This window comes from Seriola dumerili, unplaced genomic scaffold (assembly GCF_002260705.1).
Source record: "Seriola dumerili isolate Sdu_G_001 unplaced genomic scaffold, Sdu_1.0 BDQW01000018.1, whole genome shotgun sequence".
Lineage (NCBI taxonomy): Eukaryota > Metazoa > Chordata > Actinopteri > Carangiformes > Carangidae > Seriola > Seriola dumerili.
This window is the reverse complement of record NW_019174273.1, coordinates 660,845-685,909: the sequence shown is the minus strand read 5'-3', so window position 1 is coordinate 685,909 and position 25,065 is coordinate 660,845. Positions and strand designations below refer to the sequence as shown.

Genomic DNA, 25,065 nt, shown 5'->3' with positions numbered 1-25,065 from the left:
AACTACAGTCTATCATAGCTAAATGTACCTTTGGAGAGAGAAATGTTTGATCCCTCTGGGCTGCTGTTAAGTACACTTAATCTTTTTCCTCCTCCACTCTTCTTGGGTAAGAGGATTGTCTTTGCAGAATAGCAGAAAAATCTTCACTCTGGGGTTTGCAACCTCTAAACTATGTGAAAATGTTTAGATAAAGCTGACATTACTGAACCACTGCTGGGGTTTTTATATCTTTCTTCAAACCTATAAGTCGGGAAAATATAGGCCTGCTACCCTGCACTGGGGAGCACCATTATGACAAAGTGAAGAGCAATACAACTTTTTCTTACTTTGTGTTTAGTTTAGTTTTTAGTGTTAAATAACAAAGTTATTAAATGCAAGTCTTAAACAGATATATTTGTACGTGTCTTAGATATGAAATGAATAAATAAACGAGGCTAACACCTTCCTCTGAGGTCGCAGCATCGTTCTGAGACCATCGGACTGTGTCTGCGGGTATTTTCCCCGGCCTTAGCTGCTGGCTGAGGAAAGCAGCTCAGCCTTAAACTTGGCATGATTACAGATGCAAAGCTGAGCAAGCATGCTGTGCATCCGTATAACAATGCTGTAAAATACATTCTGACAGCTTGAGCGTAAACACGTTCAAATGGTGATAAAATGCAGCAATAAAAGATACTAGGAGATACTGAAAGCGGGGATGCAACACAAAGCTACAAAGCTAAAACAGTAGCCAGTGATTTATGAGAGAAGGTGCCCACAAATACAGACCAAAAGCCTTCAGACAACATGTCGTACAAATGGGTTCATTTCAAACAAACCCCAACTTTCATCAGCAACTTAGTGTCGTTGTGATGTCATCTCCCAGGCAGTTAAAGACTCACTCACACAGGAGTCAGGTAACACTTACATATATATTATACTGCATTATATTATACTCTCATGTGACCACCAGGTGGCTCAGGTATGAATGACCCTGTGGAGGTTGAACGCTGGTGACTCCCCGCGTTTTTATGTCCAGTTGCTTTTAGCACTTCAAGATAAAGAAAAATCATAATGACATTAAAGGAAATATCAGTTTATGTGGCACTGATGTTAAGTCTTTTTTTTTTTTTTATCAAATCGTATTTAGCATTAGCACAATTTAGCTGAACATTAAAGTGTGTGTGTGAATATGTGGCAAAAGCCATGTTCCTAATATTAAAGTCAGTGTTATAGCAAAAATAATTAATTGCACTTTTTGGCATTTCTTATTGATAACATCTTTGCTTTTCCTGCCATCATGTCATAGTCTGCTGGTCATTATGAGTCATATTTATATCTCTAAAGCCCATATGTCTATTCACTTGTGATTAAGCTCAACAAAATGTGAAATTGATTCTTTCTGGTTAAGTATAGGTCCATGGATGAGATCATTTGATTAATCTACGCCATTTATCATCCCTGACACAGCTCGAAATACATGTGGATGGAAGTCCAAACGGTCTGAACTCCACTTCTTCTTCCTCATTTCTATATTTAACACGGGAACTTTGCACTTGTGAGGTTTTGTTGAAGGATAAGTATTTAAAACATGGCAACAAGAACATTTCCTTTCTTTCTTTTTTTTTATCTTAGATTAAATGACAAAATCAGGGCAGCTGGATGTGAAAGACAGGTGGATTATTTTTGAAATTGTTCTAGAAAATGATGATTTTGTTTAAACCTGAGACCAACACTCACACCAGCACAGACTTTGACCTACGTATATTGTTAAAGTGCATTTCTACAGCAGTTACTTTGAACTGACTAGCAAGCAAACCTATTTTCTACATCAACTTTCACTCATATAGCACCTGTCATCTGGTGTGAAATAGGAAAAAACAAAATACACAAAATGCTTCAGAAGCCGAGTCAAACTTAACTTGTGTGAGTGTTAGCAGCTTGATTTTCAGACATGTTCCAATTAGCCTCATCTATTTACATAAATACGTAGAAATATTACACATTAAGAGCTTCACTGAATTCGTAAACATGGAAACCAGGCAGAAACCGTCTCAGTCCTTCTTCCCTTTATCCCTTTACTACACATTAAGGTCCTCTGCAGTCTGGTGATCCAGGAGGGAGCGGCGGTCCTGCTGCTCCTGGACAGAGTTAATGGATTGTCCCTGGCTGGAGAGGGTGGGCGGGGCCACGCTGCTGTGACTCAGCTGTTCCCGAGCTCCGGTGGGGAGAGCTGGGCTCCGCCGGCGGCCGTCCAGCCCCAGATGTGTGCTGATCTGAGACGACCGCAGGCTCTTCATTTGACCTCGCGCTTGCACCTCGTACAGCTCCACAGAGGTTTTCTTATACCTGCAGGAAACAGACAGGTCGTTATACTCACCGCTGAATTCAAGAGAGGAGACTATAGAGACAAAAGTCATAGGATACACCAGGGGAGAAAAATGTAACATGAAAATTCATACAGACTCACATTCTCAGCAGTAAAGACGACAGAACCACAGAGACGGAGGAGGCAGCCATCGCAGCCGAGCCCATCCAGGGTTGCAGCACCAGGCCCACGGGCATGAACACACCTACAGCCAACAGAGGAGAGGACGTTCACTCGTTCAGAGGTTCAGCGTGAAGCCTGTTTCAGTTTGGTTTTGCCTTTTTAAAAGTTTAGGTAACAAAGCCGAAGTTTGCTTTTGAGAGGACGAGATCACAGACGGAACATTGATTTCACTGACGTCCACACAGCAAATCTTTCCTTGCAAACAATTTCCTTTCATTATCAGGATCTCCTGTGGTTTTTCAAAATAAGAGGCTTCTTTTGCTGCATTGTAGAGCCATCTCCTCACTTCTCTGGTAATGTGAGGTTTTTACCCACAGAGATCACATGTTTAAAGGCTGATTCTGACAGTGCTTTGATTATTTATCTTTTAATCTTTTAGGTAAAAAAAGTAAAGACAAAAAAGACAATATTGGCAGAAAATATAAAGTTTTCTTGGGGTTGTATTTGTGTCTGTTTGTATATGTCTCCAAGTGTTTGATATTTGGGAAAGTACAACTTTTATTTCTCTGCCTGATTTATAAAAAAGGCGTTCTGCAGTGTTGGTGATGCAGTGTCTTGTGAGTCTTCAGGAGCTAGTCAGTGCACACTGAGTCCTTACCAGCAGCAATTGGTATTCCTAGAAGGTTGTAGATGAGAGCGAAGACAAAGTTGATCCTTATCCTCCGCACAGTCTTCTTCGACAGCTCGATACTCGCCACCACATCCAGCAGATCATTCTGAACATGTGCACAAACCCTCAGGTCAGACAGTTCAAACATGTCACAGTATCTCTGCTCAGACTGTCAGTCACCTACTCTGATGAGGACGATATCCGCCGCCTCGATGGCCACATCTGTTCCTGTGCCGATGGCGATGCCGACGTCGGCGCGGGCGAGGGCGGGCGAGTCATTAACACCATCTCCCACCATGGCAACTCGCAGGCCTTGTTCCTGTAGCTCTTGTACTTTGGCCACCTTATGTGACGGCAGCACCTCTGCAAACACCTTTCTGATCCCCACCTGTGGTCAACCAGACACCGGGCATTTTATTTCTTTTATTCAGCTGCTTCTCTTTCACCTTTTTTAAAAATTCTTTGTAAATATTTGTGTTTTACCTGTGCGGCGATGGCTTTGGCCGTGCGTCTGTTGTCTCCTGTTATCATAACCACCTCAATGCCCATGCTCTTGAGAGTATGCACTGCTAACGCCGACTCTGCTTTCACCGTGTCTGCGATGGCTAACATGGCACACAGCACACCTGCAGAGACATCACATACAACGTATGATGAGGTACAAGAGGGGGCGCAACGACGAGGACAAAACTGTTGGTCTCATCCTCACCATCTATAGCCACCAGGACGGCCGTCTGCCCTTTCGTCTCGTGGCTGCTCATGGCGGCATCGACGTCTGCGCCGATGTGGTGACCGTTCCTCCTCATCCATTCTCTGTTTCCGATCAGGACTGAGTACGACAGTCCTCCGCCTAGGAGCAAAGAAAATAAATCTGTGTTTCAACAAGAAACATTTAAGGCAAAAAAAAAAAATCAGATTTCCGTGAATATACAGGATCATAAAAGTGAAAAATATAAAAGGAAAATCCAGGACAAGGAGGTGTTTCTGTGCAAAATAAAAAATTCCATTATTGTAACTAAGGTATAAGATATACATTTTTTGAAATTGGGGTTTTCAAAGGGATTATTTTTAATTTTATTTCAAATGAATGGACAAAGAAGTTTTATCTTATGACCATCATAAACCACATGCTCCATAAACATTGTGCAACAGAGAAGATATCTCTCCTGTGGAGGAACCCATGGGCAATACGGGGGTCAAAGCCCACGACCTTGGTGTTATTAGCACCACGCTCTAACCAACTGAGCTGACCGGCCTGGTACACACTGTGATATTTTAGACAGATACCTCTTATCTAGAATAGCTATTACTGTGTAGATAAGAGGCTTTGTATAATGTATTTGTTTATATATTCTCCACTGAAAAGATAAAGGCTTATCATGTCTAGAGCCAGGTAGCTGTGGGAAAAAGTGTCAGCAGGTGTAAATATATAATTGGGAGTGGAACCTCTGAGAGTGAAAACCATCAGACCTGTAGCCGGGGCCTCGGCGGCAGTGAGCAGGCTGCTTTCGTCCGTGGTGGCCCCTGGAAGCAGGAATCGCTCGTCACTCTGCTGCTGAAGCAGGCGCTCCACGTTGGACACGCGGCAGCTGATCCCACAGCCCGGCACCGCCTGGAAGTCCTGGCAGTAGCCCAGCACGTCACAGCCCAGCTCCTGTCAGGTGCACACAGACAAAGTCCTGGATCCACACTGCTCTCAAACAGTTAATAAAGTTCACACGCAAATAATCACACACAAACAGGCGTAATGTAAACTCTACATGCTGATAAGCAAGATCAGATTATAACTCTGGTCTAACCGGCTCCCTCCCTCACCTCTTTGCAGTGTTTAGCAACGGCCATGCCCAGCGGGTGCTCGCTGCTGGCCTCCGCTGTGCCCACCACCGCCAGGATCTTCCTCAGGGGCATACGGGCCATTTCCCACAGCACCAACACACGAGTCACCCGAGGCACGCCGTTTGTTATCGTACCGGTCTTATCGAACATCACCACTCTGATCTGAGGGAGCGCACACACAAACACAGCAGAGTCACGGCTCCATCTTCTCTTTATGTTGTGTTTTTGGTCATCTTTGTGTTATAAGTGGATGTTGTTTCTCAGGTATTTATTATACCTGAAAACTAAAAGGCTGGTGTAAAGATATGGTACCAAAGAGAAAGGCTTTTCTGAAATCCAATTCACAGTCTGTGGAAATCTTTGATTTTGCTCCAGGCAAACATTTGATCATTCAACTGTAAACCTCTTGGAGATCATGAAAACACCTTTGAAGACAGAATAATGCAACAACATATGGAACTACTAAACTATAAGGTTTCCTCCTCTTTGGAAGGTAAACGTGCACAGAAAACATTATGCCAAACAAGACAGAAGCTCCTAAGGTGTGATATTGTTAAAAATAAAAGAGCAGTAACGTCCTGCACCACACGGTGTCACTAGTAGTAATTGGAATAGAATATTATATATAGATTAGATATTAAACTAAGCAGAAGTCTTGACTGCAGAGGAATACGTGTTTGGTATGAGACACTCAGGAGGAGGATCTCTATTAGTGTGTGTGAATAGGTCTCATTTATCCTGCATGAGAGTAAAGTATCGCTTTCATCTTGAGGCTGGTATGCTGCACGCCTGCATACCGATACATACTGCAGGCAGGTTGTTTTTCTTACCATAATGGATGACATTGATGCCTTGAATGAATCAATTCATGCACCAAATATTTGCTGTGTTGGTTTTTTTTTTTTCTCTGCAGCCACACCAGTTTGCAGGATTGTCTGGCTGAATCTCACGGAACAGTTAACGTTTCAACATGATTGTTATTCTTGCACTGTAAGTTATTTGAATCTGATACTGCAGACGAATTGTTAATAACAACTTCACTGTTCAAAATGAATAGACACTCAGCTTTGCGTGGCTTGTGTGTTTGGTGCATGATAATCCCATTTACTAACTTATGATTAGTGTATTTTATTTATGTCTTATTTCTTATTTATACACTTATTATGTAGAGCTACAAACATATTTGTTTTCCTGATTTTCACTGATTGTAACATGGATTTTTCTGATTTAAATTCAAGTAAATTATATACATATTTAATTGCTAACAACCATGGTTATCAGATGTCAGAAGCAGGATGTAAAGTGCTTTGCCTTATGGGCCATCTCCAGCGGCTCGCCTCCTTTAATGAGGATCCCGTTCTGAGCTCCGACACCTGTGCCCACCATGACGGCTGTCGGGGTTGCCAGTCCCAGAGAGCAGGGGCAGGCAATGGACAGAACGGTGATGGACGCCTGGAAGGCAAAGCGGACGATGACCTCTGCCTTGGAGATGTTCTGGTTGTATCCCTGTGAGGAGGAGGAGGAGGAGGAGGAGGAGGAGGAGGAGGAGGAGGAGATGTGAAAGTGATGTGAAGATGCTCACACAGCTGTCTCCGCATGTCATATCTTAAGAATATGAAAACACTGGCGTGCGCACCTACCGGGAAGTTTTCCTTCACAATGTCAAAGTTGACAAACCCGACTGCCATCCAGGCCACCAGCGTTAGCAGAGAAACGATAACTATGAAGGGCACGAAGTACCCACTGAGCCGGTCTGCAAACTGCTGGATGGGGGCCTGAGCAAACACAGGAGTGCAGAGGAGTTAACTGGAGACGTGCTGCAGGAAAACAAGGTCAGCGTTTATGGAAACTAATTGCGCCACTGTCAGCGCATTTAAATCTGAATGCATGCTGTGTCCAAACTCTTTGCTCTTTATGCTCCTTGTGTTTCTGAAGCTCAGGCTGTTACCTTGGAGGTTTGAGCTTCCTCCACCAGTCTGACTATCTGAGACAGAGTTGTGTCAGCACCGACGTGCGTAGCCTCCACCAGAAGAGCACCGTGAGCGTTGATGGAGCCGGCGATCACCAAACTGCCCACCTTCTTACTGACAGGCATCGGCTCGCCTGACAGGAAGAAACACAGCTTTACAAAAAGCACGAGCACGTGACACGTGAATCATTTCAGTCAGTGGTGTTGATGCTCTACGGCTGTTTCCTCCTCCTACCTGTGATCAAAGACTCGTCAGCCATGGAGCTTCCCTCAATCACTTTCCCATCAACAGGGAACTTTCCTCCTGGGACGACCTTCACGATGTCGCCCCGCTGGACCAGCTCCACCACCACCTGCTCCTCACTGAAGTATAGAAATATATTTACAGTTACACATCATGTTCAAATATTATTGTTTCTATTGTTTGAAAAGTTTTTCTGACAGAGCCGACAATTTAATCTACATTTCTCAAAGTAACACACATTCAAATGGGCTGTTTTGTTTTATTTCTGTTTACTGCAGCTCGTGTCTCACCTGAGGATGGAGTGGTCAGGTCCCAGAGTGACCACAGTGGCATCAGTGGCTTGAAGTGACATTAGCTTGGCCAAAGCCGCTGAGGTTTTACTCTGCAGACATGAGATAAAACAAAGTATTTAAAACCGGTGAGGACAGAAATCTGACTGACCTGACTTCATCATGAAGAGGATGAAACAAATAAAACAAATTAAGCAACATTTTTTCAGTGATTACAGCAAATAAACGCCGCCGTAAAAGTCGAGCTGGGGAAGGACAAGACAAAAACAAGGAAAAAAAATCAATGTAGCTTTCGCTTTTCTTCAAAAATGAACTACTTTGTTGCATACTGAATTACGTAGCTCTTACATTAGGGTGATTCATGATGAATAAAACCAGCCAGTTGACTGTCATTGCTGCTATCTGGTCAGAGGTTTTACTGTTGTTGGTACAACAAGGTCACAAGCAAATTTACTGTGGTCTTCTGACAGTGTTACAGCAGCAGCTGATGGAAAGTTAATCATCGACTCCAAACACCTCTGACATGACCTACAATAACATCCCACGGGTGAGTCATCAAAATATTAGTCTGGCATAACCGGATCTACATGTGTCTCTACGGCGCTGTGTCATAGCAACACGTCCCAATAAAAGCTCAGTTGATGCAGACCTATACAAGTTCTGCTTTTGTAGAAATGTGGAAGCACACAGGAAATGATATTGAGAAAATAGATAATGAAACAATAATAAAACAAAAAATGAAAAAAACAATAAAACTATTTGAAGGTGATTTAAGTCAGAGTCTCCAAAAAGCAGCAACTTTCAACTTACAGAAATGATTTTTTCAGTTAAAGAAAAGTTCATCCTTTTTTGGAAACGAGCCAAGAGTGGGATTAAAAGATCACCACCACTCTCATGTCTGCAGAGCTGGAGAGAGAGCCAGTCTCGCTCTGTCACTCCTTCTTACATAATGTGATATAATGTTTATCTATTCACTTGTTTTTACCTTTGCAACATGCTCCAGCCATCGACCCAGAGCAATGAACACAAACAGCATGGGTGGAGTGTCGAAAAAGGTGACGGGGCTCTGGCTGGCTCGTTCAGCCATGGCCACGATGAGGACCACGCAGGAGTAGATGTAGGCGATGGAGGTGGCCAACACGATCAGGACGTCCATGTTGGCTGTGCGGTGTTTTAACGAGCGATACGCCTGGATGTAGAAGTACCGGCCTCCGAAGATCTGGAGGGGAAAGAAAGGAAAAGGAAACATCATCAACAAAAACAGTGTGGGCTGGTTCTTAATTTTCGTCACCTCTCCTTTTACCTGCACAGGTGTACAGAGCACGAAAAAGGCCAGGTTGAGGAGGGAGAGGCCCGGCAACAGGTTCTGCTCCTCAGGCATGGAGCCTCCATGTTCCTTGTGCTGACTGTCCATCACCATCATGTAGATCATGAGGCCCATGACAGGCAGGCCAAAAACCAGGCTGAGCAGGAAGGAGCTCTTCCACCTGCACAGGAACCACAAACAAGACACCTTAGAAACACATCTCTCTTTTTCCATGTGGTCTTTGCACTGTTTTTTCTACTGACTTCCATAAGCAATCGTAGTATTTGTGATGGAAAACAACACAAACATGTGACGTCTGAAGATTAGTTTACCGTATGATGAGGACAAGTTTAAAACAGATACTTGCTGGCTAATTTCTTCTGCGTGGTCGAGGTTGTTCTTGAATCCCTCCTTCTGCAGACTGGCCTCAAATCCGAGGCTCTACAGCGAGACACGACGTCATGATTACACGAGAGCAGGCTTATGATCGGAGTATAAAGAATAAGTGATGGATACCTGAATGATCTTGATAATATCTCGAGCTCCGAGCACTTCTGGGTCAAACTGGATCTGCGCTTTTTGGGTAGCGAGAGCAACGGAGGCACCGAGGATCCCTTTGGTCGTGGTGAGCTTGGACTCAATGTTGTGGACACATGATGCACATGTCATGCCCGTTATCTACAAGTGAGAGACGGTGAAAACTCCTCACTGTTTCTGGTGTTTTAGAAATCACAATATGTTGTGAAGACTTACTGAGAGGTCCAGTTTCCCGTGTGTCGCTGCATTGTCTTCTATCAACTTGGCCCCAAAGCCCAAGTCTTCTATGAGCTGAGAGACACCAGCAGCGTCTATGAGGTCTGAGTCATATTTCACCTCTGCCTTTCCCGCCATTAGTGACACCAGCACTGAGATGATTCCTGGAAGTCAGAGATTGTGAAATACTGTCAAACAAACAAGATTCCTCTTTGTTTATCTTATCTTTTTTTTTTTTTTATCAGTGAGACATTCTTGAAGGGAGAGCTACTCAACTAATAACCCACATTTTAAGACCAAGGGATTCTCTCATATGCTGCAAACTGGTTCATAAAGAGCCTATTTAATCAAAGTTACCCTTGTGTTTGAGCAGGTTCCTCTCAATGTTGGCCACACAGGAGGCACAGGTCATTCCAGTCACACCGATGAAGCATTTCTGCACTTTAATGTCAGGAGAGTTGGGGTGATATCCTGCAGTGTTCGTCTGTGATCCAGTGCCATTGCTGACTTCTGGCTTGTTGGGCGACTGCAGGTCAGGAAGGTGAGAAGGTCCAGAGCTAACGGGTCTGGACTTGTCATGACTCTGGATGCTGCTTACAGGCTCTGAAGAGGAGAACAAAGTCATGTGGACAGGCAGAGATGAACGGTGTAGTGGGTCAGTATCCTAAAGTACATTAACAAGTATGCTAACTATCATGTCTGTTTGATGCAGTACAGTTCAACAGCAACACAAACTGCAGCCTTTAAAATGCAGTTTACGACGTGATGGAGGATTTGTTGCAGGACTGTCATCGTAGACTGGATTACTTTTACCTTGGTGCACCTAATAAACTGGCAGCTGAGAATATAACCTGCAATGTAACAAACCAGACTTGACTTTGAAAACCTACTGCATAAGACAAAGAGTCACAGTGCAAGATGGTTTCTCATAGGTTGACCTCTGTGACTCTGTAGGATTATGTATTATCTATTTACTACAAGACTTTTTCAAGTAGCGCTAGCATCAGGTTTAAAGTTTTAACTTGTAAAAATCATGCAGCTGCTTCATTTTTCTGTTTTTATTTTCAGCTATTGAGCGTGTTTTTGTTTGTTTGTCTGTTTTAACCTGTAGTGATCAATGTCATTTTCATTCATCCTTGTTTGTGACACATTAAAAGTGTTGCATATACATTTTTAAGCAATGAATGTATGGATGTGAAGCTAGGAGCATTCATTTATATTAGTAAAGTCATCAAATCTTTAGTTTAGTTTGAACACCTAGCATCCTTCACAGCACACTGGTACAAATTATTTTTTTGTGCCAGCAGAGGCACAAAAAGCTGAAGCGCTTTGTGCTTTAAAAGCTGAATCCGTCAACTTCACTCGACCCTGACAGCTGAAATTGAAAAAGGTCGACTCGTAATCTCCCTGAGTTAATTCCACGTCTTGGCAAGCTGCTTTTGTCATTAAATCCAACAAGAAAGACCCAGCCGCTGTAAAGAGCCCTCCGAGTCGCGCTGGAGAGCATACTTGTCTGGTTTCCACGGTAACTGGTGGAAACTAAGGTGAGGTGAGTATGAGGCGACCTGTTGCCTTAGTGAACCTGTAGCACTGTGCAGATTATACACGCAAAAGCTTTTTGCACATAATATACAGGTGGTTGCGTTAGATTTCTTTCCTCAGATGTTTCTTACTCAACACATGACTCTGTGGTGGTTCTCATGAGGTTATAAATAACACAGTTTTCATGAATGCATCTTAACATATCATGTACAGGAATTCCTGGGCGGGATGGAATACATGGCATGAATGGCAGCGATATAAGCCGTTTGAGGGAATCTAACAATGGATGCTTTTTTTTTTTACCCTGAGCTTGACGAGCTGAAAAAACCAGTTCAGTGCTTCTTGTGTTCCAAAACAAACTGGGAAAGAGAAACAAGATGAAGAGCTGAGATATTACTGATACTCCAGTATCACTAACACCCGCATATTACAGAGGCAGATCCACAAAGTGTAGCTGTGAATGGTAGACACTTGACATCTCACCAGCTAAACTTATTAGAAAAAGTGTTGCGTATTTCACTTTGTTTTCAGAGCCTTTATATGCAAGTAGTCACATGATGCTATAGCAACAAAAGTACACCCTGCTTCCAGACTTAGCTTAGTGTCTCGTTCCCCATTAACAATTAGGGAGCCTCGGCCATCGTTGCGTTTACGAGACAAGATTATTAAAAAGTCTCATTGGGGCCTACCTTGAAGTGATGCGTCGAAGCCCATGTCCTCGATGGCTGCCCTGAGCTGCTCCGGCTCAGTCAGACAGGGGTCAAAGGTTATCGTTCCCTTTTCATCCTTCAGTGACACCGCTATGGACTCTACTCCCGTCATCTGAGAGATCCTCCCTTCTATCGACTGCACACAAGAGTTGCAAGTCATCCCTACAATCCATATGGTCACAGTCTGGGTTGATGAAGTCAACATGTCTGTCTGCCAGTAGCTTATATCTTCTGCAGATGGGTCCTCAGATAATAAAGTGGTGTCAAATCCCATGTCCTCGATCTTGTCTCTCAGTTCCTGTTGTGCAACTAGAAGCGGCTGAAATACAATCAGCGCTGCACAGTCTTGAAGAGACACCTGAATATATGAAACGCCTGGTAGCTCACCAATCTGTCCTTCGATGGACTGGACACAGGACTGACAGTGCATGCCGTCCACGCTGATCTGCACCGCTGACTCCACACTGTATCCCAAGCTCTGGAGCTCCAGGGCGATCTCTTTGGTTGTGGTAACTGAGGTATCATAGTCCACTTTGGCAAATTTTTTGGGCAAAGAAAAGCTGATACCAAGTACTCCCTTCAGGATGGAGATTCTGGTTTCGATGGTTCTGGCCTGGTGCTCAGTGGTGAGTCCCAGGAGTTTAAAGGTCACCCCGGAGGCAGTTTTGGGTGGAGGGCAGAGCTCACTCTGACTCCCATATTCATAGGCCAAGTTATCCAGACCTTGTTTCTCAACAGCAGCGCAATTCTCCTACAAAGATGAAAGACAAGTGCATACATTTTTAATTTCAGTAAACTGAGGGACTGTGCAATCTTGCATTGCATGAATAAAAGGAACTAACAATGGATCCTTATGTCATAATTATGTAATTGTAAGTCTATCTTATAATTATGACAAAACATCTTATTTCACACTTTCCATATTTCATAATTACAAACAAATTATCTCTTAACTCTGAGATTCTTTCTCGTAATGTGGAGTTTTCTCATAAATATGATGCATGTATGGTTCTTGTAATTATGGAATTTTCTAATAAAATAGTTTTTCTCAAAAACATGAGATTGTTTTTTGTAATTATAATTATAAAATAAAAGTCATAATAATACACAGATATTATAATTACACTGAGAAATTTAACAATAAACAACTAAAAGAGTATAAGCACTTAGACAATGTACACTGATTTAAACAGTTAATATCTTAGTAGAACATTGATTTACACAACTGCAATACCAGTAATATTTTGTTTTACACATAAGGGAATTTGGTTTTACATGCAAAAAGAAGTATATAAGGAATGTTTTAAGTGCTTCTCTTCATCTCTTTTGTTTAACAAATCTCACAGGAGAAGGATAAATAAGTATCTTCTTCTTAATCTTCTCGCAGTTAATCTTGACATCCAAAACCAACCTGTTTTAAATCACTACAATAAAACCACACTGTGGTGGCTGAACAAGAAGTATCTTGTAATATTGCGTGTTCTTTGGTACTTACTGTACGGGCTCAGACAACACAGACCTCAAGCACACTTTTAATTTCCTGTTCCATCTTTATAAGCCTGCTCACTCTGTTTTCATTTGCTCTTTTCATCCTGAGTACAAGAGGTACAGCTGGAGCTGATGGATGCTCCCCCCCCCCCCCCCCCCCCCCAGCGAACCACTATTCAGCTACTCAACAAGCCCCACTTGACCCCGTGCAGCCTGCACATGTTCCTTCATCCATTGTTTCAGCTCTGCATCCTCAAATCTCTGCTCTCACTAAATGGACCAATAAATCACAAAAACTTTGTGTCCCTGTGGTTGGTGAAGATTCAGGGCAGATTCATGGGCGAGTCCAGCTCCATGGGTGAAGCAACAGTTGCCCATACCAAGAGTTTTAATTACCCCGTGAATCAGTGCAGCGGGGCACTTTTCAGAATCGGAAAAACTTTATTGATCCCCGCTGGGAAATTGCTTTGCTACAACTGCTGAACGTGCAGTTAGGAAAGAGAGAGTAAATAAGTGAAAATGCAGGCTGGACTGGTCCCTTCTTTAAAAACACAGAGCTGGTTCCTGCTTATCACATTCCTGGTCGGCAAAAACTTAAAATACAAGTAACTGTTCCCACGCACACACACCACTTTCTTAAAAAACAAGTTTACTGGACAAGTATCTGTTCCCATGCCCACCCCACTTCCTTCTTTCATCTAATCCAGGCTCCTGCACACTGTAAGCACTCACTGTAGTTTAACTGAAAAAAAAGGAGCTAGTTACATCAGGTTCAGTGTACTGTAAAAATCAGCTTAGACGGTTAAATATCACACGGTTGTCAACAAAAATGGGAGACGGAGAAAGATCCAGCATCGGCAGTTCGGTGGCTAAAAACCACATGACTGGCCCTTGACATAAGCCCCCCAATGTGACTCTGCTTAAAGTCAGTCGTCACAGAACTGAGCAAAAGAAGCCAGACACATATGAAGAGTTACTTTTCATGCTGCTTCAGTTTGTCATATTAAATGCCTCTTTTTAAATTGAATAAATGAGACTTTAAAAGTACATTCCTGATATGCATTTGTGCAAGTGTGAACATCAAATCAGAAAACATGATATATATCATAGCTTTGATATAATCAGCCACATGTTGCAACCTTTTCTTTTAGATAACATCTTGCTGTGAAACCATTTGTCAAGAACACTAAAATGATCATAGCAGAGGATGGTTTCGATCCATCGACCTCTGGGTTATGGGCCCAGCACGCTTCCGCTGCGCCACTCTGCTGACAACCACCCCAGATGGGAGTCGAACCCACAATCCCTGGCTTAGGAGGCCAGTGCCTTATCCATTAGGCCACTGGGGCTACAATCTACCATCTTCTCTCTGTGATTTGACACATTCAAATGATTGTCTGAGCTGCATGATGGTGATGGACAATCACATCTGTGATAAAATTGTTTGTTTCCTTAGCAGAGGATGGTTTCGATCCATCGACCTCTGGGTTATGGGCCCAGCACGCTTCCGCTGCGCCACTCTGCTGACAACCACCCCAGATGGGAGTCGAACCCACAATCCCTGGCTTAGGAGGCCAGTGCCTTATCCATTAGGCCACTGGGGCCACCGTGTACCTGGTTTCCATATGCAAGTCTTCCAGTTTCCTTCTGTGATTTGACACATTCAAATGATGGTGTGAGCCACATGATGGTGATGGACAATCGCATCTGGATAAAATTGTTTGTTTCCTTAGCAGAGGATGGTTTCGATCCATCGACCTCTGGGTTATGGGCCCAGCACGCTTCCGCTGCGCCACTCTGCTAGAAACCACCCCAGATGGGACTCGAACCCACAATCCCTGGCTTAGGAGGCCAGTGCCTTATCCATTAGGCCACTGGGGCTACACAGGAGCTTTCCTTTCATATTCAAAATCAGCTGCATATTCAGACAGAGTCTGAAACAATGCTATATCCACTACAGCTGCCCCCTTTTGACCTTCCGCGTTAGAGTAAGACAAACACTGAAATGTTGACTGCTGAGTTCACAAGCTGTCTAGCTGTTCAAAGTGCAACACTTCTCTAATAAATCACACGCAGACAAACATTTCCCAGAAAAATCAAACAGGTTAGACCTCTATTATCCTCTGTCGTGAATATGCAGTGTTTCTGCAGCAGTTGACGACATCACAACATACCTGTGTTCACACTGTAAACTATGTCTCAGTGACCCTCCGGTGTGTTATCTTCTACAGCCGTCACACTCATATAGTAAAGACCTAAAAGTCTGTCACAAAAGATTAACTAAGTGGGGATTCACCATTATAAATTTGTTTATTTTCTTCATCTAAATGACGTACTGTAAGGAGTTTCAACCTCTGGTTCAGGGCCTGCCGGGGGCCGATTAAGAGGTTCCACAAGGTCCTAATAAAAATGACACAATGACAGGTCCAACTCTGCTCTACAGATTACACATCTGCATTTTAACACATATATTTGCAGTAATAAAGTTTCAAACAACATCAAACATCGAGCTTAACACCAGTGATTGTACAGCGAAATGTTGCATTACATGAATATGATTTACTGATTTCTAATGATAACATATTTACACTGTTAAACTAACTGTATTTATCGCTGACCATATTCAACTGTACAAACTGCCTCCTTCACACTGTACATACTACGTAACTGCTCACTCTTAATATTGCATCATAACCATTCATAACCGTTTATTTTGTATATATCAGATAAATCTCGTCTCATTAGTTTATCGTTAAATCTGTGTTTTGTTACCGTTGGTTGGATGTTAAACTGCCCTTTGTACTCGTACTTACTGAGTGCAATGACAACAAATCTTAATCTAATCTTAATTTAAAAACAAAAAACAATAAAGGGATTAAATTGTTTTATTTTTCTCAAAATTACTGAAAATTATTCATGTTGATAATCAGATTGAGAACAAGATGGAGCCCGCCATCAATTTTTTTTTACTTTTAATTAATTGAATCTATTACCTGATACTATTTATATTAAAACAAAAACAAACATATATATTAATATGCTTTTTTTATAGCTAAGAAGACCTTCTGCCTACCTGCATCATGAGTACCAGCCGTCTCACCTTGCTGCTGTGAATATTTTCGAGTATGTGTCATGTTATCGCTCAAGAGGAAACATAAACAAATGACTGGGCAGTTCTTGCACCAATCAAATCCATTCACTGAAATAACCTACCCATTAACACCAGCTAGGCATCATTGATTGGATTAATACTCAGGAATAAGGAGGCAGAAATGGTGCAAGGAGATTACAGAATGGTGGAGGTTATTTACAGTCTATGGTGTTTACTGAGCGGGAGATAGGTTCATTCATTCATTCAAATTCTTGTCTTAATTAGGTCAATTTTAAACATCTTGTTGGCTCAGTTTGAAGAAATGTATACATTTAGAGTTTGATTAAACTTCACATGTTGGTGTGTAACCCCGACTCCTCTTCTAAACTCAATGGCTTGCATGATTAGCATGATTACATTACATTCATCAGGCTTTTGTCCAGAACACATACAATAAGTGCATTCAACCTCCGCAGCGACTTGAGAATAGACGTTGATACATGAGCAGATTCACTGACTCAAGTGTTTCACTCCCTGACAATAAAACTCTTGTCCAATGTTGAATCGCTGCAGGAAAAATCTGATATGACACATATGTACAACTTTAGGCCTTTTCCACCTGCTCTTTTCCTTAAAATGAATCTGTATCTCCCTGTGACTCCTCCCAACAGATACTCTACTATATCTGTGAGCTCAAGCAAACACTAGAAAGCAAAGTATTCCTGCTACACCAAGCTATGTTTTTTTTTTCCATACTTTTGTCTACTTTTTGATATTGTTATCATTATTGTAGAATACTGGACAGTTTTATCTCTTCACGCCTTTAAAATGATTCATATTAAAAGGGAAAATCAAAGCTCACAGATCAGAGTGAGGAGGGGTCACTCGCAGATTTTTCATCTTGGAGGTAAAAAGGTAAAAAGTAGAATATTTCTCTCTCAGCTGTGGCATGGTAAAAGTATAAGGTAGTATAAAATGGAAATACTCAAGTACCTCAGATTTATACTTAAATAAAAAGTAAAGTGACTTTTACACCTGTGCCCTCTGACCTTTACCATGGATTCACACAAAATTGTTGTCATTTCACTTTAGTGTGCAAATATTTATTAAACGGTCTATAGCACATAATAATGAAGCTATAAGCTGCTATAAGGACATTTTAGGTGTCTGTACAGTGTATTTAAACAATTTTAACTTCAGCTGTTTTACTGTTTATACAGCAGCCTCCACAGGTGGAGATATGGCTTTTGGCAAAAGCATTAATAAACACTTGTATCTGCTTATAACTACATTATATTGTGTTATGCATCCTTCATTAAATGTTTGTATGTAAATGCTGAATAAAGAATGTGGTCATTATCACCACGGTTCATCAGCGAGTCATAAGGTGTTGTTGTGCCAGAAGAAACAATAGTAACTGTAAGAGATAGACGTGGCCTGATAAAAACCTTCAAAATAAGACTTTGAAAGCAGATCCTGACTGTGTGGAGACAGACAGCACCTGGACCTGGACCTGGACCTTGCAGGCCTACCTTCAGTCTCCAGCCGCTGTTCGCTGAGTGGACCTCACAGGTGCAGTCAGGCTTACAGCCACATTCAACCATACAGATCTGCTCCCCGGCGCCGGACGACGACTCGGAGACATACTTGGACAGACTTTTGGGCGACTTCGACGAAAACATGGTTGGAGAAGCTGATCTGATGCCGTCTGGTTTATCTTCACCTATCAGTCGGAGGGCTAAAGTCCGCAGTGGGCAAGCGCTTCGTCCAGTTCCTGGAGATAAGGGGCGCGCGGCGCAGCGCGGGTGCGCACTGCAGGGAAAGTCATTTTTTTTGTGTGTTTCAGCTCTGGAGTTGGAGGTTTTGGATCAGAGGGGTTCATGATGACAGGGTGGGCAAAGATTTCAATCACATGACTTGTGCATGTTTGGATAGGAACTGCAGAGAAGGACCCAAAACAACGTGGATCAGCCTCACAAACAGTACAATGTGCAAAAAAGTGACTTCCTAACATTATATATTCATTTAATCTAATATTCACACTTCATAACTCTTTAAATAACAAATAAAATAATAAATAAGATCTTAAAATAACCCCGTAGTCTATTTATAGAACTGGGTACAGAAATAAACCATATGTAGAAAAATAAGTTTTATTTTTGTCCAGATAAATTCAAGTACAAGCACTCCATAAAAGCAAAGAGACCCCCACCCCCCCCCCACCCCTTGAGGTAGAGGAGGGGCTCCCTTCATGGGATTAAGTCTAACCTTCCAAAATTAAAGCCAGTTTGCTATTGTAAAAAGATCCAATCATCCAAAGGTCAAGTGTGCTTAATTTCTCCAGTCTCTTACAGAGAGCCACAGAGATAAAGACACTTCCAGCACAACAATCAACAAAAGTGGAATATTTTCAACTGTCCATACTCTGGACTGCACAAACTGACTCTTGATTATATTATTTACAAAAATCATTTTATTGACTGCACTCAATAAAGCCTCAAATGTCAATGGCATACTGTAAATGATGCAAGAAACAGTCAAGACTCTGTGTGTATGTGTGTGTGTGTGTGTGTGTGTGTGTGTGTGTAGGGGGGAGGGTTGAAGGGGGTGGAAGCAAACCAAGTTAAAAAAGATGCAAAGGAAGTAGGAAAAGTTAGAAAAACTGAGGAAAAAAGGACAAAAAAATCTTCATTTTGTTTTGTGTGCACTAATGGATATAAAATATGGCACACACAAGAAATAAAACATCCTTACTTGTTTCATCAGCTTCATTTTCCTACAAGTGACAAAAATCTGCCAGGTGGCAGAGATACCCACAATTCCTTTTCAAGAATTGAAATCCGTGTTATTGATTAATTTATGAACTTTCAATGAATGAATTCCTGTTCCTTAAAATTAAAAATATTCATCTATTATTTAGAACAAAATTCCATAGATTTCTTCTTTATTTTTGTGGCTCAATGATCTCAGATCATCACTGATGTTCAGTTTCTCATTCCGACGTTAAAATTCTCAGAAATCTGTCATTTTGTCTCGTTAATTCTGCCCTCAAACAAACAGGAAATGAAAAACTCCTCGACTGGAGCAGCACAAGATCATCTCACTCTGGCACGATTTCTCACTCTGCAGGAAATACAGTATCTTTAGATCAAACACATGAGACAAAGTGTTCATAGGAACATTTTCTGCAGTGTAGATCTGTACAACATGAAACAGGTTGGGATGGGTAAAAGCAACAGGCACCAAAATTTCTTTCAGTCAGAACCTCTCAGCGCTGTCGGTCCCAGCGCCAGATCGAAGCGTCGTCACACACAGCTATCAAAATGCTGCTGTCGCGGCTGAAACTGGTTTGTCGGATGGCGGACATGCATTTGGGGAGGGTCAGCGTGGTGCACCTGGAGACCAGGAAGAAGACCATTATGGTTGTTGTAACATTTGTTTGGTGCAAACCAATAATTGTTTGTGAATCATAGAACTAACAATTATAGAAAAAGAAAAAGATCTATTTATCTGTCGATGTAGTTTCATAATGACAAACAATTAATTGATTAGCTTTATATCTGCTGCTATGAGAAAAGTCTACAGCTGACACCATGAGTTGATAAATCAATTAGTTGATCAGATCGAATCGAGTAAGAGCTTTTTTTGGTAGTTTTTTGACATTTTACAGACCAAACAACTACTTCAACAACATCAGCGACAGGAAGAGTGTCCCGGCTGTTAGTGAGGATTCAAACCGTGACTCATCTGTGTTGTGGACTTACTTTGCTTTATGAGGATCTTCCACTTCAAGGTCCCACACATAAAGCTTCCCCACCTGGTTTCCCAGAGCCAGCATCTGTAATTTTAGGGTCACATCACAAATATTCAGGATTCCTTATTAGTTAAAAAAAAAAAAGGTGAAATTACCGTAAATACAGCTACAAATGAATAAAGAAGTTATCTGACCTTCTGCCAGAAGTCCATGGAGAAGCGCATGTACCAGATGTCACACTGGCTGTAATCAAAACGTCCCAGAATCGTCACATTCGACTCATTGGGTTTAATGTGATCGATGTCGTCCTCCATCTTTCCTGGTTTCCAGCACACGATGGCATTTTCACAGGACTGAAATGAGATAATAAATACAAAAAAAATTATCAGGAGGATCTATTTCCTTGTGTAATTTGGCACATTGCTGGTACCATTGATCCTTTCTGATCAACCTTGTTTTCAGACTGATTTACATGACGGTGATGGACAATCACACCAGGATAAAAAATGCTGTTTCCCTTAGCAGAGGATGGTTTCGATCCATCGACCTCTGGGTTATGGGCCCAGCACGCTTCCGCTGCGCCACTCTGCTGGAAATCACCCCAGATGGGACTCGAACCCACAATCCCTGGCTTAGGAGGCCAGTGCCTTATCCATTAGGCCACTGGGGCTACACAAACACACTGTTTGTCTGTTTTTTTTTGGAATACTTTGTTTCTATAGACTATAGGGGTACAACAACAATGTACTGTCGGCATGTTATTTAGGTTGTATAGCAGCCTACTCCTCTAGCTGTCAATGTTGGCTGAGTGTTAATTTGCTAGACCTAACCTCACTATCAACCACTGCATTTTTTTTCAAGGTATGTTAGTCCATTCTAAGTATCATTACACTCACTAATAACTTGCCTTGGACAGAATAAGGTCTCCCAGCCACCGCACACAGTCCACATAGTTTCTGTGGATGTCTCGTGTTGAGAAATCAGGGAAGTGAATTTTCTGTGAGACGAAAGGCCTGAAAGAAAAAAAAAAAAAAAAAAAAAAAACAACAACAACACAAATTTAATGAAAAATTATTAAAACATGTCAGACACTCCCTCATGTTTGATTCATTTTGAACAACGCTGTAGATTCCATGCAGGTCAAACAGGACAAAAAAACCAGAGTTGTTTTTTTTACCTATTGGTCTTTGAGGGGTTGTACTCATAAGATCCACGAATGGCTTTCTGCATTCTCTCTGAATTGATCCTCCACAGTTTTAGGGAGTGGTCCATCCCACATGACATAATCTTTTCACCCAGAAGATCAAAATCCTAAAAAAAAAATAAAAAAATGAGGAAACAGATTATAAACCTTTTTAAGGAATAACTTACTTAACTGTACCTATTGATGGGGCTGCATCATCTTGAGTAATATGATTCGTATGGTCAGTATTTCTTTTTCTTTTTTTCCTGTGTTCAATGTGGTTAATTCTGCGATTTAATGACACTCACGGCACTCAGGACTTCGTCTCGATGACCTTCCACACCGCCAAATATCGCCACTAATGTGTCTGTTTGAATGTTCCATAGACGAAGGGCATGATCTGAGGAAACGGGCACAAAATAACCAATTAAAATCCAATGATTTGGCCGCTATTAAAAGGAAGAAAGTCAGGTTTAACTACAGTGGAACTTTGCCTAATTTCAACCAAACTGAATATCTACTGCTCTTTCACGTTCCAATCTAAAGTGTAAGCAAGGCAGCAGCAGAGGAATTAAATGACTGATATTTCCTTTGCACTGATTCAACAGCTACAATCATGATGCCCTTCAGTGAGGCAGGGCAAGGCCGATGTTCCAGGCACATGTGTGGTTTGACTGTGTGAATTGAACAAGTTTAACACCCAGTCAAAATCCACTTGACTAAATAAAAGATTAAACTTTGTTGCCGTTCACATGGCCCTTATCAGAAAATCAAACCATGCCACCTATTTTTACCTCAGATTAAGGAACCACCTGACACTCACATGGTAATACAAATACTTGAACTATCCCTACTGTCCTTGAGCGGTGTTGCACCCTCATGTGACCTACTGTAACCTACTTCTTTCTGTGCCACAATGAAGGGAGCAAGGGTTAGATTTAGGGTTAAGGTTTTACCTTTGCTGACGGACAGGAGGAGATTGGGATCTCTCGGGTGAAACTTGAGCTCATTGATGGCGTTTCCATGACCTACATAATGCTGAATATGAAAAGAAAAGAAAGCAAATAAAAGATTCATCAATTTTGTGCTATGAAAATGCAATAAACGGTATTTAAGTCCACATGGAATCAATTTTCCTGGATGGTTTATGATTCTGATAATTAATAAGATACATGAATTTGGGTCACTGGTACAAAAACTGTGAGCAGTGAGAAAAATTGGACAAAAGTAATTATCAAATGACAATATTACTAAGAGTCTCCAAAACAAGCAAAGGTAGGAAAGCCCAGGCTGCCTACAAATCAATGAACTTTGAGAGCTAACAGATTAAATGTACCTTGATGCACTGCATCGTGATGTGGTTGATCACTCGAATAATGCCGCGGGACCCGGCGACAGCCAGCAGGGGGTGACTTGTGTTGGTGTCATAGGTCCAGGCACAAGTATAGAAGTTTTCCTCGGCCTTTACACACATGTAGTCAAAGAAATCAAAACAAAGAGTCTCCTGGTGATCTTTAAACTAACTTTTCCTAAGAGGAGGTCGAGTCTTTGCTTGGCAGTTACAAACATCCAAAAACTAAAGCTTTCTGTTGACTAACAGGCTGATAAGGGAAAGCTGTTGATATGTTATAAATGCTTTACTAGTTAAATAGTTCCTAGCTGATTGGGATTTATATCTGTGACCCTTCTTTACACTGTAAAGATTTTTTTAATCTTCTTCAATACATTTCTATGCAAGCATTTCAAGTATGACCTCATGTGGTGTTTGGGTTCAGCTCAGGTGACAAAGAATTCAATGTCTATGTTGGTGTTCTGTCGTCTTGGTTATGCAATAGCTGGTGATAACAAAAGCAGCCAGACGTGCTATGTGAACTGGCAACTGTGATGAATGACTGAATAACAAATAACAACAAGGAAGGAGCCACTTAAAAAAAAAAAAAAAAGCATTATAAGCAAGTGAAAGGATACGTCTGCATCGACATAAGACTGCAGGAGTCTTATTTCTCCCTGAGAGTGACATTCATACAAAGTTACCTGGTGAAGAAAAGACACCACTGGTTAGTTATGGAACGATACAAACAAAAGATGGTTATCCACAACAAAAAACACAGCATCACAACATGTCTACAACGTTTAAGAACTCAGGATAAATTTACCACTCAGGTGCTTCGTCACCACTTACCCTGTTACTCCCAACTGTGGCAAACACCAGCGGGTCTCCCTCCTTGCTGTGCCAGTTAAACTGGACTCCAAACAGTGGCTGGCCGTGATCCTCCTGTGAAAACCAATAAATGATTATCAACAACTTTCAGATGCCTGTTTTACATTTCAATGAAAATATGCTTCGTTAAGATGGATTTAAAGCATTAAAGCAGACGTTTACCACAGCAGAAAGGAAATTAAAAACTCACTGTTGAGTTTTGAAAAAAAAAAATTGAACTATAGAAGGCCCAAAAGTCTTGGTAGAGGAAATTATGATACCTGGGCTCAACACACTGTTCAGGGTGGTGAATGTACTTACCCTCAGACTGTTGACACATTTAAAAGAGTATCTGCACTTCTTGGACTTCCACTTGCCCTTGCCCCAGCTCTTTCTGCCCGGGGCGTTGGCAGTGTTAGTGGGTGTGTCTGGACGTTCCGCATTGGTCCCACTCTCAACGCTGACAGCATCATCCTACAGAATGAAGAAGGATACAGGTTATGCAAATGCAGATTTTCTGAACAGATGAAGGACAAATAACTTAACCCACAGATGCACCGGAGTCTCTGAACCACCTCATGTATTGTTTACATCATTTGTTACCAGTGCCTGTCTGATGTTGCTGTATTGAAGCTTTGGTCAACATTTTTACCAAGTGACAAACAACACTGGACAAAGACCATGTTATTTTGTCTAATAATATGCACAATACTCTGCATTACACCCAGGTTCTTCTGTCACAGTCGTACTGTGGCTCTGCTCTTCTGAGCATCTTTTAACTGTATTTAGCGGCAACAGTTTAACCTGAAAAGTTACTTAAAGTCTATTGGCACTAACCTTGAAGCACTTACTTTTAGCACAAGAGGTTTAACATTTACCACTTACTTTTTGTAATTTATATCAGCTCAGAGGATGTAGACAGTTTCAACTACGACCAGCATGGCTCTTAAATGATCTACTTTTCATATTGGTGATAAAAAGGCAACCTTCATTAACGTATTCCAAGTTTATGCCCCTCTGTCAACCATTAATTTAACAGGCAATTTACAATAACTGCTACAATGCGCAACTCAATTAGCTGCTAGTGCTAACGCTAACTTCAGTTTACACGTGAATGGATGCAGTCAAAGCCCAAAGAAAGCGGTATTTGTGTGTGTACTTAAAAGACAGAGATAGTACGAAGAAAACTCCCACTATGTAGCACATTAGCGAGATATTAAACTGGTCTACAGCTGATATCAGCTTTTGAGCAGGTGTTTGAATTCAGCCGGTATAGATGGACAAAGCTTCTAGCTAGCCGCTGTAGCTATTCGGATACTTTAGCACGATGCTAATCCGCTAAACGCTAATTATGGGTCATTTATCACAGAAGAAACAACACAGTTTAACTGCTTACATTCTCGTCTCCTGATAAATCGGGGTTACTGTTCTCGTCACTGCTTAGTTTTTGTTTTTTCGCCGGTATTTCTTTTCCCGCTTGAGAAGGGGACTCGGACATGTTCTTATTTTCCCTCATTTTGACTCAAACTCCGCCTTTTCCGCTCCACTGTGGCAAGTACTGC

At 41.7% G+C, this 25,065-nt stretch overlaps 2 protein-coding genes and 4 non-coding genes across 7 annotated transcripts; all 6 read right to left on the bottom strand.

The window, feature by feature from the left end:
* Positions 1-695: 695 nt before the first annotated feature.
* On the bottom strand, positions 696-18,054 carry atp7b (ATPase copper transporting beta). Its single transcript, XM_022760326.1, has 21 exons — positions 17,899-18,054; positions 11,767-12,538; positions 9,893-10,138; positions 9,536-9,699; positions 9,299-9,460; positions 9,150-9,223; positions 8,780-8,963; positions 8,462-8,695; positions 7,477-7,568; positions 7,178-7,305; positions 6,922-7,076; positions 6,614-6,748; positions 6,285-6,479; positions 4,953-5,135; positions 4,608-4,791; positions 3,847-3,987; positions 3,621-3,763; positions 3,322-3,525; positions 3,126-3,243; positions 2,447-2,549; positions 696-2,325 (listed from the first exon to the last, which is right to left on the bottom strand). The coding sequence occupies exons 1-21, from the start codon at positions 18,046-18,048 to the stop codon at positions 2,058-2,060; spliced, it is 4,035 nt and encodes a 1,344-aa protein (XP_022616047.1). The 5' UTR covers positions 18,049-18,054; the 3' UTR covers positions 696-2,057.
* trnar-ccu lies at positions 14,552-14,624 on the bottom strand. The gene has a single exon. It is a non-coding gene; the product is annotated as a tRNA-Arg (tRNA).
* trnar-ccu lies at positions 14,807-14,879 on the bottom strand. Its single transcript has one exon. It is a non-coding gene; the product is annotated as a tRNA-Arg (tRNA).
* On the bottom strand, positions 15,084-15,156 carry trnar-ccu. Its single transcript has one exon. It is a non-coding gene; the product is annotated as a tRNA-Arg (tRNA).
* A 185-nt stretch (positions 18,055-18,239) lies between the features above and the next one.
* eed (embryonic ectoderm development) lies at positions 18,240-25,019 on the bottom strand. Of its 2 annotated transcripts, XM_022760665.1 has the most exons (13): positions 24,900-25,019; positions 23,825-23,977; positions 23,486-23,578; positions 23,272-23,337; positions 22,640-22,765; positions 22,260-22,341; positions 21,612-21,703; positions 21,298-21,431; positions 21,028-21,133; positions 20,315-20,473; positions 20,131-20,204; positions 19,632-19,761; positions 18,240-18,304 (listed from the first exon to the last, which is right to left on the bottom strand). In XM_022760665.1, exons 1-12 carry the CDS (start codon positions 25,017-25,019, stop codon positions 19,635-19,637), a joined length of 1,332 nt encoding a protein of 443 aa, XP_022616386.1. In that variant the 3' UTR covers positions 18,240-18,304; positions 19,632-19,634. The 2 variants fall into 2 exon arrangements, with proteins under 2 accessions (XP_022616386.1, XP_022616378.1); XM_022760657.1 differs by lacking the exon at positions 18,240-18,304 and having other exon boundaries at positions 18,574-19,761.
* On the bottom strand, positions 20,718-20,790 carry trnar-ccu. Its single transcript has one exon. It is a non-coding gene; the product is annotated as a tRNA-Arg (tRNA).
* Positions 25,020-25,065: the final 46 nt, after the last annotated feature.

Excerpts from the sequence above, each read along its gene's own strand:
- eed (XM_022760665.1), bottom strand. The coding sequence starts at position 25,019 with ATGAGGGAAAATAAGAACATGTCCGAGTCCCCTTCTCAAGCGGGAAAA. Across the intron at positions 23,978-24,899 it reads ATTTATCAGGAGACGAGAAT|GATGATGCTGTCAGCGTTGA; the intron begins GTAAGCAGTTAA and ends TTCATTCTGTAG. Across the intron at positions 21,704-22,259 it reads CCTCCTGTCCGTCAGCAAAG|ATCATGCCCTTCGTCTATGG; the intron begins GTAAAACCTTAA and ends CCGTTTCCTCAG.
- atp7b (XM_022760326.1), bottom strand. The coding sequence starts at position 18,048 with ATGTTTTCGTCGAAGTCGCCCAAAAGTCTGTCCAAGTATGTCTCCGAG. Across the intron at positions 7,569-8,461 it reads GGCTGGAGCATGTTGCAAAG|AGTAAAACCTCAGCGGCTTT; the intron begins GTAAAAACAAGT and ends TCATGTCTGCAG. Across the intron at positions 3,244-3,321 it reads CGGATATCGTCCTCATCAGA|AATGATCTGCTGGATGTGGT; the intron begins GTAGGTGACTGA and ends GCACATGTTCAG.